At 33.1% G+C, this 14263-nt stretch overlaps 1 protein-coding gene across 4 annotated transcripts in view; it reads left to right on the top strand.

Moving 5' to 3' along the window:
* Positions 1 to 14263, top strand: part of LOC138712467 (uncharacterized) — an 84640-nt gene that overhangs the window by 21498 nt on the left and 48879 nt on the right. Inside the window, exons 8-10 of one of the 4 annotated variants that reach the window (XM_069844312.1) lie at positions 1168 to 1269; positions 3567 to 3678; positions 12926 to 14263. The exon at positions 12926 to 14263 is cut by the window's right edge and continues 27136 nt beyond it. In XM_069844312.1, coding sequence (XP_069700413.1) covers positions 1168 to 1269; positions 3567 to 3678; positions 12926 to 12950 — 239 coding nt within the window. In that variant the 3' untranslated portion in view covers positions 12951 to 14263. The remainder of the gene's footprint in view (positions 1 to 1167; positions 1270 to 3566; positions 3679 to 12925) is intronic. The other 3 variants (XM_069844313.1, XM_069844314.1, XM_069844315.1) reach the window with 3 other exon arrangements.

The raw sequence follows: 14263 nt of genomic DNA, 5'->3' as shown, positions 1-14263 counted from the left end.
ATCATGGTTTATTTTGATGCTGGGAAATTAAAGTTTAAATTGATATATAAACAGATCTTCTTACTTTTTATGGAAATGGAGAAATTTAGATTTTTCCTCATTAAGACGCCTTTGTCTGGGAAAAAAATATTTAAAAAATATACAGTTAGATTCTGCATTGAAAGTGCAAATAAACACATATTTTTTACTGATGGTATGTTGATAAGAAAGTATTGAAAATATCAAATAAAAAAAAATAAATAGTACACGCGTGAACTAACCAGCTGACTGTGAGACGGGAGCTAGCCGAGACAAGCAAGGCCAGGAGACAAACATGTGATGTTTCGTTTAGTAGCGCATAGCTGGGCTAGCTTTATCACAAGTTTTCATAAACACAGGAGTAAAATGATGCCCAACGCTCGCTTATCTTCAGCTCTCGGCCAGTGCGTGTGGTACTGTGCAGTTCAAGTCCAGGCGTGTGAAAATAATCTATTTAATACCCTCGAAACTTATTGCCATACCACTTAGCAAACAATGCCGAATCCCTCTTAATAATGCAAGGTTTTTCGCAATATTTTTTTACATTTTTACAAATTGTCAAAAAGCCTAAAAGTAAGTAAAATCAGATTATCTGTCTCTCTGTGTACAATAAAAATAAGGATTACTTCTTAACATAACCTACCAAATGTCAGCTTCAAAATGAGCTCTCGTTCAATGTTCTGCAGTAAATGGTTCCAGAGTTCTGAGTGCTGAAAGAGGCTTGTTTTTATAAAATACGCTAAATTTGTCGCTCAACGATATGAAAACCGTTTGACTTTGGATAGTATATTTTTGAAAATGCACTCTCCTCAGCACCTTGTATAAATAGGGAAAAAATTAGAGTATAAAAAAATGCGAGGTTTTTTACTGATCGATTTCATATGGAATAGCCCATGTGCAGTATGTTACAACTGGAACTTGAAAAATTCAGGTGGCCCAAATTCTGTTTCTGGGTCTGTACCATCGTAGAGTGTTTTCAGGCTTTTGAGTTTGACTAACAGATGAACAGGCTGACCTGCTAATCTATTTGTCCCTTTCTTTGTCAGTTTGTAGTACAGATCTCATAGTTTTAATTTAAAGTTACGAGGTATTGTTGAAATTACTGCAAAAACAAATCGCAAGAAGTACACAATTTATTTCTCTTTGCAGGAGGTTTCAATTTTGGAAGCTCTGGTGTCAATCCTTCAGCACCAGCTATCAATTTCTCTGCAGGAACCTCTAGCAGCAATACTGCATTCCAATTTGGTAAAGGTTTGCATTATATTATTTTTACATTTTGATGATATAAATAAATTTCACTCTATTAGTCATCAAGGAATTTACTGTTTCTCTAGTAAATATTGTCATAATACAGTGATTAGAATATGCCATTAGGAAAGTTCAGGCATAACAGGCAGGGTTTGGAATTGAACGGGTTACATCAGCTTTTGTCTATGCGGATGACATGAATATGTTAAGAGAAAATACACAAACGATTAGGGAAAACACGGAAATTTTACTTGAAGCAAGTAAAGCGGTCGGTTTGGAAGTAAATCCCGAAAAGACAAAGTATATGATTATGTCTCGTGACCAGAATATTGTATGAAATGGAAATATAAAAATTGGAGATTTATCCTTCGAAGAGGTGGAAAAATTCACACATCTTGGAGCAACAGTAACAAATATAAATGACACTCGGGAGGAAATTAAACGCAGAATAAATATGGGAAATGCGTGTTATTATTCGGTTGAGAAGCTCTTATCATCCAGTCTGCTGTCCAAAAATCTGAAAGTTAGAATTTATAAAACATTTATTTTACCGGTTCTTCTATATGGTTGTGAAACTTGGACTCTCACTCTGAGAGAGGAACATAGGTTAAGGGTGTTTGAGAATAAGGTGCTTAGGAAAATATTTGGGGCTAAGCAGGATGAAGTTATAGGAGAATGGAGAAAGTTACACAACACAGAACTGCACGCATTGTATCTTCACCTGACATAATTAGGAACTTAAAATCCAGACGTTTGAGATGGGCAGGGCATGTAGCACGTATGGGCGAATCCAGAAATGCATATAGAGTGTTAGTTGGGAGACCGGAAGGAAAAAGACCTTTAGGGAGGCCGAGACGTAGATGGGAGGATAATATTAAAATGGATTTGAGGGAGGTAGGGTATGATGATAGAGACTGGATTAATCTTGCACAGGATAGGGACCGCTGGCGGGCTTATGTGAGGGCGGCAATGAACCTTCGGGTTTCTTAAAAGCCATTTGTAAGTAAGTAAGTACAGTGATATTTTTATTATGAAAATATTTAATGAATTTTATGATACAATTACGTCATGTTTATTGAATGTAATTTTTCCAGTTTTTGCTCATGTTATTTTGAACGCAGAGCAGATTTTAAACAAGTTTAATTATGTCTCTGAATATTCTTGTATGAGGAATGAAGTAGCAAAATTTTGGAAACAACTTCATAGTAGCTACTTTCAGGAACAGGGACCATGTGAAACAATGCTTTGCAATGCAACATGCTTTCTCAGTAACAGTGTAAAGTGATCACATCATTTGAGATACGCACTAAAGAGGGGCAGCATTCGATTATCCCTTTTTTGAGTAATGACGGAATAAAACTGATTTAAATTCATTTAAATATGGTGATGCATGTCTGTCACTGCAGCAAGTGTAAGAGTGGACTAGAAAGTTAAAAAATGGTGTGACTTCTGCAGCAGATGCTAGTTGATCTTGTCAGGTATGGTGAATCATAAAGCCAGAGTCCCATTGCAACAGTTGAAGGTTAGTGATGGAAAATCGTCAGTGACAGTGAATAAAATAGCTGCAATGATGAAGATTACAGCTTAGCACACCGTATCATTTACGATCTGCTTCAATATCACAGTCTGCAAAGTGGGTGTCACAGCAACTGATTCCATAAACTTAGTGATGCCTGTGAAAAATGTTTGCAGCACTTTGAAGCAGAAGGTAATAAGTCTGACCTCAATTTCTCGAACCACTATAACTATAAGTCGTAATCCGATATTTCGAATTTTCGATGATTAGAAGCAAAATTTTGATCCTGAGAAACAGAAAATACTCTGTATCTAGAATTCTATAGTGCCTAGGATGAACAGATATTTGCTTTGACAATTGTAATTGAGTTTTCAGTACTGGTGGGGTGGAGGGTTTGTGTGTGTGTGTGTGTGCTCGTGCGTGTGCACTCCACAAATTGTAACGGATTTTGGGAAAATGAAGTTCAGAACCAATCAACCCCGAAACTGAAGAAAAATCGCTGTTCTCATGGAGAAAAAATTAAGATCAAATTGGTTTTTCTGCTAAGTTGTATTTTGTAAATTCGAAAGTCAAATACATATTTCAGAATAAATACGTAATATAGTTTTTTACTTAAAGGGTTGGTATGATTCTATTGTGATTATTATGTTTCTTTTATTTATGAATATTTGTCTTTCTTACGCTTGCATATTCCTTTAAAAAAGAATCTGATTCGTGAAATTGTTAGATATATTTCTGCATCTTTGTATAAAAGGTGATTAAGTAAGCCATCTTTGTTTTATAGGTGCTGGAGCTGCTCCCATGTTTTCAGGTCAGCCCTCAGGTCAGGGAATGTTCAGTATTGGATCCGGTTCTACCGCTCCGAGGGCTCGTGCCACTAGAATGCGACGTCAGAGGTGAACTTGACCTTTAAAATAAATTGAAAATTTATTAATCACATGAGCAGTTGGGTGAACAGAAGGTGGGGAACATATGTAGATATTAATAAGCTTCTGAAATTTGTATACATTGAGGGATGTTTCTTTTATAGTATGTCACACTTTCAAAATAATAAATTTGTAAGAGCTGACTTACAGTGGAATTTATAATACCTAAACCTGGATTTACATACTTGAATGTATGTGTGTATGATGCTATTATAAATAAAACAAATTTAGAAATAGTAAAAGAGACAAGAATGTAGCTGTTGGTAATCATTACTGTAACAGGAAATGATTGTACGGCCTCACTGTACACACTTTATTATTAAGTTTGTAATGGCGTTTGTTATGGATATTAACATACTTTCGTCTCTTGTGGGGGTAGATATCTTAAATTATTTTATTTTTATATTTAACTTATATTACTGTGAAGTGAGGAAACATTCCATGTGACACTATCTAAAATGATAACAAGGTATTAATTAGGTTATTCATTGTTTATTTCTTTCTTTCATTGAGGCATATGTCTCCTAGCAAAATATTTTTTACAGTTTAACTGAAGATTAGGAAAGACTTGTGATTTTTAATTTCAGTGGCGTATATTTTATCACAGTTTAACAGAAAGAAATTCAGGTATTTTCACCAAAGTAATATTGTTAATCAAGAAGTTAAAGGTACAATTTAAAAGATGTGATTTGCACTCACGCGATATTGTTAAATCTATCGTATTATTCTGGATATGGTACTCTTACTGCTTTCTGCACTGATATACATATTATAAAAAGAATTTCAAGAGTTGCCAATGTGTTTATAATAAAAATACTTCGTTTTGTCATACTTTATGTGGGGAATTTCAGTCATTATGTTGGATCCTGACCACATGTTTAGCAGTTATGAATTGTATTATATTTAAACAAAAATGAAGAAAATCGAGCATTGGATGTACAAGTCAATGTTATAACTATAGCTGGGATGTGAAATTGTTTATTTCATACCACGAGCATATCTAGACTTCAAGAAGTTGTATTAGAGTCTATGTTAGATAAGTTGGTTAACAGCAAGAATTTAATAACAAGACATATCACCTCTGTTTGTGAATTAATGTTAAGAGCCTGATTGTGATATGGTAATAACTGACTTAATTTCCCATATTATGTTGTTTCTTTAGTAAGACATATTAGACAAGATAACAAACTGAAGTGTGGTATTTGTTGCAATCTCTGAATTTTTTTTAAGGTATACTAGTTTAGTTTTGTTTTAGAGCACGTTGTTTATTTATTATTAGAATTATTTAAAAAAATCATTTACTGGTATTACACAAGCTGCCATTTTTGAAAATACAAGTAGTTTGCAGACAAAACATTGAAATAATGAAAACTAGAACAAGGTTGAAACTTACGTAGCACTTGATTGCAAATTTCACTATAATTTATTTTATTATTTTTGTAATACTGTATAATGTTCAGAGTTTATATTAAATATTATACATTAATGTTTTTTTTTTTCTCCAATGTAAATTTATTGTATGTGGAAATTCTTAAAAGAATTTAAACATGGGTTTGTATGAGATCTTTGCACAAGCAAGGTAGTCATATTTTTATTGTTTTCAAAAAGCAGATTGGTAAAATTAATAAGAGTATCAGAAATTAAGGACACCTCTAGACATAAGTGCAGAAGCAGCGAGACAATACTTTGGAGAGTGACTTTTACAAGTTTAGTTACTAACAAGTTACATACTGCTGAATTTAAATGTAGAATGTCTTATTATGGAAGGTTAGAAATAGTAGAAAATCAAATTTCTTTATGAATTCTACCTTGTTCTGTACATACAGTTTTCTGTCTTATTAATGACCTGATTTTGCTATTCTTCTGAGTTGAAGAAATATTAAACTTTTTAAAATGATGTTAGTTCTGTAAAATAACATGTCGTAAGTTCTCTCTGATCTTCCCCTTCCTCTCCTGCCCTCTCGCTCTTTCTCCCTTTCCCTCCCTCCCTTCTCTCTCACTCATACATACTCACATGAGTTCTTTCCTAGTCTCTCTTATGGGTTGTAAACTTTCATTTTTAATTGTAACTTCTGTACTTGATCTTCAATAATGTGAAACATAAAATCACACAGATTCTTAGCCCATACTATATGAAAGAATTGGGCTTGCATGTGTTCTCAGTAAACAAATTAATTTTTCTGTAAGAAAATATTTTGTGCTGCAGCTTAGAGCAAATAAAATTTATTTCACTTAAGAGTTATAATGTCCATAAAGGAGAAAATTTGACTTCACTGTAATTTTTATGACGATCAGTAAATGTGAATTGCACAGACTCTGAAGGTATCCTTCTCACTCTATCTTTTTGTCTTAAGATGTGTAGAAACTCGCCATCCCTCTCATATTTATATCAACCTTCCTTTTAGAAAGTATGTACAGTGAAACCTCTCCTTACGGACACCCCTAATATGCGGACACTCATATACGGACAGATTTTTATGTCCTAACTGAAATAATATAGAAATAATGATAAATTTAACTCTCGTTTACGAAAACTCTCAGACACGGACAGGGACAGCTGTTTCACAGTCCTAAAGCTTGCTTTATCTCCTGACTGCGGACAGAACTTGAATTTCAAGATCTAATGTGTTACAAAAATGGAAAATTTAGTTTTGAGAATTAAATTCCTTAACATGAAAGAAGACAATAAGGATGCTATTCGTAGACATTTCGCTAGCCCGTGCTACAAGCGTGCTAAACTAGCCCCAACTAACGAGTGATTATTTGTACAGGATTCATATAATATCATATTGCTAACACTGGTTTATGAATACGAAAAACGTTAGTTCGCTGATCATCCACCAGAAGCCCGCGCTAAGAATGTCTATGAATATGGCCCTAAGGGTCTCGTAGGCTACCACCAGCCCAGCCGGCTACCCCTTGTTAGCTGGAAGCGGGTGGATAAACAGAATCATAAAATTTAACCTGTCTGATGGGTCCAAGGTTTCCACAATTGTGAAATTGTATTCGACACATTATGGCATTAGTAGGATTATTATTATCTTCACTTCAATCAGTTTTCCTGTTTCCAGAGACATGGCACCTGAGCGTAAAGGTTAATTTGAAAACTGTAAATTACAGTACTGCATAACTGTAGGCCTAGAATAAAATTGCATGGCACAGTACTGTATTTTCCTTTCTCAGTTTTATCTACTATAGTTCAAAGTTGCAAAGAATTTACTGTAGTACAGTATACTGTATTTAGAATTAAACTACAGTAATACATTTCATTTCAAGCATGAACGGATACATAACGCATATTATAAATTTTCTGTTAGAATGGGGAGTCTCCCTCCCAATAAAGGACACCTCCCAGATCCGGACAGATTGTTATGTCCCTTCGATGTCTGTAAATGAGAGGTTTCACTGTAGTTGGAATACTGAAATATAAATATATTTTAGCCATCTGATACTTTTTCATTTTAATACATAATCTTTATACCTGAATGTTATGTGGTCTTTCAGGACTTCAGTTATAATAAAAGTAATTCAGTAATGAACGTGAGAATGATGGATCTTACAAGCAAACATTCTAATGGGGGCAGATAAAAAAGTTAAATTTTTTTCTTCCACCATGTTAATAATGTCAAAAGAAGTGCTTATACAAATTTTAGCCACTTGACCGCAATTACGAGGCTGTCCAGAAAGTGATTTTCCCTGGGGCTGTTTATAGAAAAAACACAATTGCATGGAAATATTTATTGAAACAGATATAGCAATTGTTGCGCTATTTGTTAACATATCCCCCACTGGAATTAAGACATTTGTAATACCATGGGATCAATTTTTGTGTTGTAGAAATCAGCTGCCTCAGATTTGAACTAGCATTTGACTGTGTCTGCACCTCTCTCTGTCAATCTCATGATATGAGAAATGTCTCAATTCTGATGGAAGATATGTTGAAAAATAGCTCAAAAACTGCTGTCAGTTCCAATAAATTTGTCCAATGAAATTGTGTTTTTTTTTCTGTTAACGGCCCCTGGCGAACTTATTTTTTTACAGCCCTTGTAATTGCGGTTGAGTGGCCAAAATTTGTATAATCACTTCTTTTGACATTATTAACATGATGGAAGAAAAATATTTAACTTTTTTATCTGGCCCCACCAGAATGTTTGCTTGTTAGTTTGTGCTGTAATAATTTATATGGCATTACCCATGTGGAATTATTTTACCTCAAGATAATGTAAGAGTATTAGTTAAAAATGTTAAAATCCTGCTAGTGGTTTTTGTCTGTGATTGAACAAGAAAGTTTGTATAAACTAATTGTTATGTGTATTGTAAAGTGAAAAGTATGTTTTAATTTTAAATTGTAATCTTTGTATTTTTGATTCCTGAATTATGATCATTAACTCCAGAACTGTTGCATTTAAGCATCCAAATAATATTTCCTTTTCTATTTACGTTAATTGTACAATAAGGTCTGTCATTTTAAGATCTTGATAGAAACGTGCATTTATTTTAATTATTCCACGAATATTCTAATTATACAAAACTTTGAAAGTTAACTTGTTAGAAATATGAAAAATTCGTTAACAAATAACTTTTATTAACAAACAAAATTAACATCATATGGAAACAATTGGAGAAAAAACATTGAAGAAATTATGATTTCAAAATTAAAAATGAATTATAAACCTGTTAAAAGATGAATATTGGACTGTCAAGGAAAGAATGACTTCAACAGTTTTTTCAATCAAAACTTTATGAGATTGAAAGACTACTATGCAAAAACAGCACATTGAAATAATCTGAACTTAATGGCCAGTTTTACCGAAAGAGATTGACAGAGGTGAAATGTTTAACAGGTGTCACAGAGTCCATTTTCATTTTGTGATCTCCCACATTCTTCCTATTAGTGCTCAGATTTCAAAGTGGGATTTTTATCCATCAACTATTATATATCAGATTAATTTTACCGTATTTTTATCACAGTGTAAATCCTTCGTATTTTTTTGCTTTTCCCATTAATCGTTTTATTTTAAATTGTGTGTCTGTACTTTCTAACAGACAACTTCCTGAAAACGCAAAAAATCCTATCAACAAGTAACAAACGAAATTTTGAAGAAAAACAATATCACCCAAGTTCTAGACAAAAAACCTTTCCCAGTCAATTCAATAGATTATCAGAGTTTTAACTACCAACTGGAACTTCAAGGATTTGCTGCCAAAAAAGTTGATACGAACTCTACTCAGCTAAAGCAAATAGCACTAGCAACAATAGCTGAGAGGTATCCTGAACCAGATTGGTGGAGAATGTACACTGACAGTTCAAGACTAGAGACCAAAGGAAATGCTGGAGTGGCAGTTTACTGCAAAAAAATTCGCACATTACATACCAATAGCAAAGGTAAATCAGCCTTTGAAGGTGAATGTAAAGCTATAGAAGTAGCACTACTAAATTAATGACCAGAATCCATAACTTCAGCAAAGCAGTCCTAGTAGACTCCAAAGCAGCTATAGAAGTAATAACATCAAATATCGCACCTAAAATCCCATCAATAACAGAAAGCAGGAAACTGCTAACAATGCTCAGAAGGCAACAAAAACACATTGTACTGCAATGGATTAGTGGGAAACAAATGGGCCGGCCACCGAACCAAAATATCGCAACAACCCAAGCCAACACACAGTAACACAAGAAATTAAAGCAAGACTTGATCAAACTTATATTACGCACACCAAGGAAAAAAAAAAGGATCAATGTAAATATCAAAGGAAGAACCCTACATTCATTAGAATGCAAGGACGCTGTAGCCAAATTTAGGATTCTAACAGGTCATGACTGCCTGGCACACCATTTGAACAGGATGAAAATATTTGACACAACACAGATGCTATATTGAATGCAGGACACCTACTTCAGTGTAGTACCTTAAGTAAAGACCAGGCCCCTACAGTCTTGGCTGCGCGAAACGAGGAAACCGGGGCAAATTGAACGCTGCGCTTGCCACCATATTGTTGGAGAGCAGACGGATAATAGCAGTACGTAAATCACGCAATTTAACGCTGTGATGATCTAAAATTGACGATTATGGCCATTTTCGACATTTAACGTAAAATTGGGACGAAATAAACATATTCAAAGTTTCATTGATATGCATTAGAACATTAAAGAAAAGAAAATACGTATGCAGCAATTTATAGAAAACATACTCATACATCCATAAATAGGCCTACACAATACACATTATAGATTGTATAATTTTACGATAATCAGCAAATTGTTAGGTTTCAGAGACTCTAATATTACATTAACATACATTACTCTTAGATCACAAGACATAAATATATGCACCTTGATTACACAAGTTCTTATTATAATCAAATTCTTAAGTGAAATAAATATGTGATAATCAGTATAGACCTGTTGTTAAGTTTTAGAGAATCGAAAATTATATTACCGATACTTCTAGACCACAGGACATTAGGTAATCTGGCAAAATATAATGTGCGAAGTTAGCCAAATTACATTGAATTCATTCTTCAATTAATAAAGGGAATGCTATCAATTATAAAAAGTATCTGTACCAGTACCTAATAAATTGCAAACAATAGGTAATGTGAAGACCTAAAAACTAAACAATCACTTTATGCAAGATAAAAAAAACCACATACTTTTCATGTGTGGATTTTTTACATACCGGTATTGTATTTTTATTTTAAATAAATAAAATAGATATATTATCATTGCTTGCGGAGTGATGGTACATAATTTTTATGCACATATGTAATATCAATAAAATGCCATTCCTTGCTTTTGTTAATAAAATATATGTCCGGCAAAATGTAAAAGAGTTATTTATAGGTGAACTCTGAATCATAAGTTCACAAAGACGGCTTAGCTATTATAGCTATTTATTTATTTATCATCTGTATATTTATTTATCCATTTATGGATCTTGAATGAAAGTTTATAATCTTGCAGATAAATTCATTTACATAATAAAAACAAAAATTTATCTTTCCACTAATGTTTTAACATCTGATGTGTTAGTCTAAATAATTCACTCAGTGGGATTTCTGTACAGTCTGATAAGTATTCTTTATTGTCGTAAACTACTGATTGATTTTTAATGATATTGATATTGTAACAACAGAGATAATATATCGTACCTTTTGCAAATGGCTTGGAAAATTAAACAGGGATGGTATTATCGCCGCGCTCTCGTGGTTAACATTCGGCAGGTCTTTGAGCGGCCTCGTGCATAACATTCGGCAGGTCTTTGAAATTTAATTGCATTATTGTTTTCAATTTCTTGTGTCGCCGCTCCAATCACTCGCCTCAATTTCAATATTGCAACCAATAAGCTGCTCCCATTATTAAATGACACTTACTTGTCTAATCCACGTGGACTAAAACCGAGGTTGCAATGTCTTGTGCTGAGGACGAACATTAAGGTATGTGATTAAAAATTATTATTAAAGAGTTATTATTAAGAGTTAAGAAAGCCAGCGTACTCTAATATGATATAATAATAATTATACTAATAATAGCCATTTAACAATATAACAAACTAGTGCTTATTCTTATCGAGGAAGTAGACGTGTCGCTTAGAGGAAACCTACAGAGCAACAATCGGTCGGCAAAATTATGTTTTAAAAGCACACCGCACGTTATTGTATGATGCCGACATGTTAAGCATGAGTCCGCGGCGATAATATTTATCATCTTTCAAAATTCTATTGCCATTACTTTCAAACTGTTCACTAAAAACACCAGAGACAAAACGAACAATTGTGTTTACCGCTCTATTTCTACCAGTAGCATGGCGGCGTAAACATGCGCAGACTGGTTTCAATTTTGGACAGCACACCAGCGCTCTGTGTGAGTCTAGTATACTATATAACGTCTTTGGTAAAGACAGACAAAATGCAGAAGATATAACTAGTCTATGTAGGGAAGCAAGAAGGAAAATAGTGTTACTACCAAGATCTGGGTCATTTGAAATCTTCATAATCACTTTCTGATTAATTTTTCAGTGCCTTCTCTTCAGGCTTGAAGTTACATTCCTTTTACTTAAGTTTTCTTTTCGGTATTTTCTGTTATGTTCATTTTCACTGCTGTATTCATTTTATAGATTATGTGAAGACATACTGCACTGCACTAACATTTTTTCCATGTTGAAATTTAGTAATTTTCATATATATGCTGTCTCTTCTCACTTTATATATCTCTTGGATATGGAACAACAAGTTTTGATGGAGAAATCGTTGCAATAAGTGAAAGTCTCAGGAATCTTCTATTTCACATCAATAAATTTAAGAATGCAGTTATATTGTCAGATTCCAAAGCAGCTATTCTATCAATCGTCTATAAACACACACCTTCATCTCAAACAGCAGAAATAACTAAAATGCTCTCTCAATATCACTCAATAAAAAAAATTGTATTCCAATGGATACCATCCCATTGTGGAATCCTGGGAAATGAGAATGCGGATGCACTAGCAAAGAAGGGCAGCACTGCTACTTACAGACCTGTTACTAAATCTACATATTACTCTGTGAAAATATTTATTAAATCTACATACTTAGACTTCAACAAACAAAATTTGATAACACAATCTCAAGGGAAAAAATGGAACTCTCTGCATCATAATCCACAGTTAATTCCCGATTTGCCACGAAAATCGTCTGTAGCTGCATTTAGATTGGCAACAGGCCATGATTGTTTGGCCAAACACCTGCATAGAATTGGAATATATCAGTCCCCTAACTGCCCATTGTGCACTCAAACCAAGAAATGGATTCGGAACACCTCAAAATCTGTGCTTCAGTGGCTGACCATGATAATATCTTTGAAAAATATTGGAGTGCAAGAGGTCAAATAACTTTATGGGCAAACGCCTGGCATTAGAAAACAACAACATATATATATTTAAAAATAAAGTTTTGAAATACGTACAATGTTTATTTTTAGTACTGAATACGGTAATTTAATTTTGACTCTCATATTTTATGGTTATACTAAAATTATATCCATATTAATTGTTCGTTTTTTAGAGGAAGAGTGTAGTATATGTATACAATATACTTCTATTTTTAACACTTATTTTCTGCAAGTTTAGTTTTTTCGCACACCTTTTCTTATAGAGCTGTAATTTTCAGAAATTATTTGGATGCTGTACATGTACTGACATAATGTTTTTAAAATTTCTTAAATTTTGGAATGTTACAGGAGGCGATGTTCTGAAAATCGTTGAAAAAAATATATGAATGGGGAAAAAATTACTTCTCAGTAAAATGAGTTGCAGGAAAACTACTATTTCAGCATAAATTCAAGTTATGTGTACAGGAACTGTAAAGAATCGGCTGTCTAGTTTCAAGAGTTTTCGAGGAAAAGTTTCATACGTAAGACATAATTTAACATTGTGAAAATAGATAATTCTGTATCCCCTTAAAGAATATTGTTTTATTCCATGAAATATGGGTTATTTTGTAAATAGTTGCAAAGAGAGTTGTGTTGCTGAAAGTATCTACATAAACATTTGAACATAAATGTCCGTAATGTAATCATTTTAAGTGTGTGTAATTTACATTGTGGCTTTTATTTTGAATTATTTTTATTTGAATATAGAACATGCCTATATGCATAAAAATTGAACCATGACAGAATTCGTTTCCTTAATTATTGAATGTTGCAAACAGTTTCTAATACTAATGTTGACGTGAGAAGTGAAAAGAAGAAGAAATGTAAAGTACTCGATTATGAGATGTTTGTTTTGTAAATATTTAGAACACAAACTGTATTTTGCATGATATTTAATTTCAGAGAATGTTCAGTACATATATAGGACTGAATTCTGATTACAAAATAATTCAAATAAGAAACTGTAATAAGGAATGTCATTCCATAATGAAATATTGTAGGTTATGTCTGTTCAGCTTCAACTACAAATCTTAAAATATTTGTTAAGAGATGGCTATACATTACACGTTAAGAATTACTTATTTTGTTAGTATTTCCCTAATACTAATTGCTTTGTTTTTTACGTCTCGTGTAAAGTATAAAAAAAGCATTGCAGTTCTTTGCACATTGTCTTCCTGTCTGTCTTTCTGTCTACATTGATTTCTCCGAAACTATTACACACACTTTGTTCATATTCTGTATCAAATTGGTCTAAGAATTATGTGCATGAAATATACTCATTTTTACTTAAGATTTAATTGGTCTTTATTTAAAAACATAAAATACTAAGTTACTACAAATCAACCCAAACTATTCTCTGCCTTAATTTTTCTTACATAATGTACAATGACAGACTATCTCCAAAAATTATTTCATAAAACTTAGTTCATGGTGAGCACAGCTTTGTAGCTGCCCCGAACGTGAGCCATTCGTGCTTTAACAACATTGCCCAGATGTATTTTTAAGACTCAGTCGCTGTTAGTGGTGATACTGTATTCTAAATATTATAGCCACAAAGATAATGAGACGTATGAACCCAAGTCACTTGAATAGCATTATACTGTAGTTATTACATACAGTATTATATTTCCAGTCATAAGTTTCTTT

The sequence above is a fragment of the Periplaneta americana genome, chromosome 13, assembly GCF_040183065.1.
Source record: "Periplaneta americana isolate PAMFEO1 chromosome 13, P.americana_PAMFEO1_priV1, whole genome shotgun sequence".
In the NCBI taxonomy this organism is placed as follows: Eukaryota; Metazoa; Arthropoda; class Insecta; order Blattodea; family Blattidae; genus Periplaneta; species Periplaneta americana.
The sequence above is the reverse complement of the archived record's forward strand: the minus strand, read 5'-3'. Positions and strand labels throughout refer to the sequence as shown.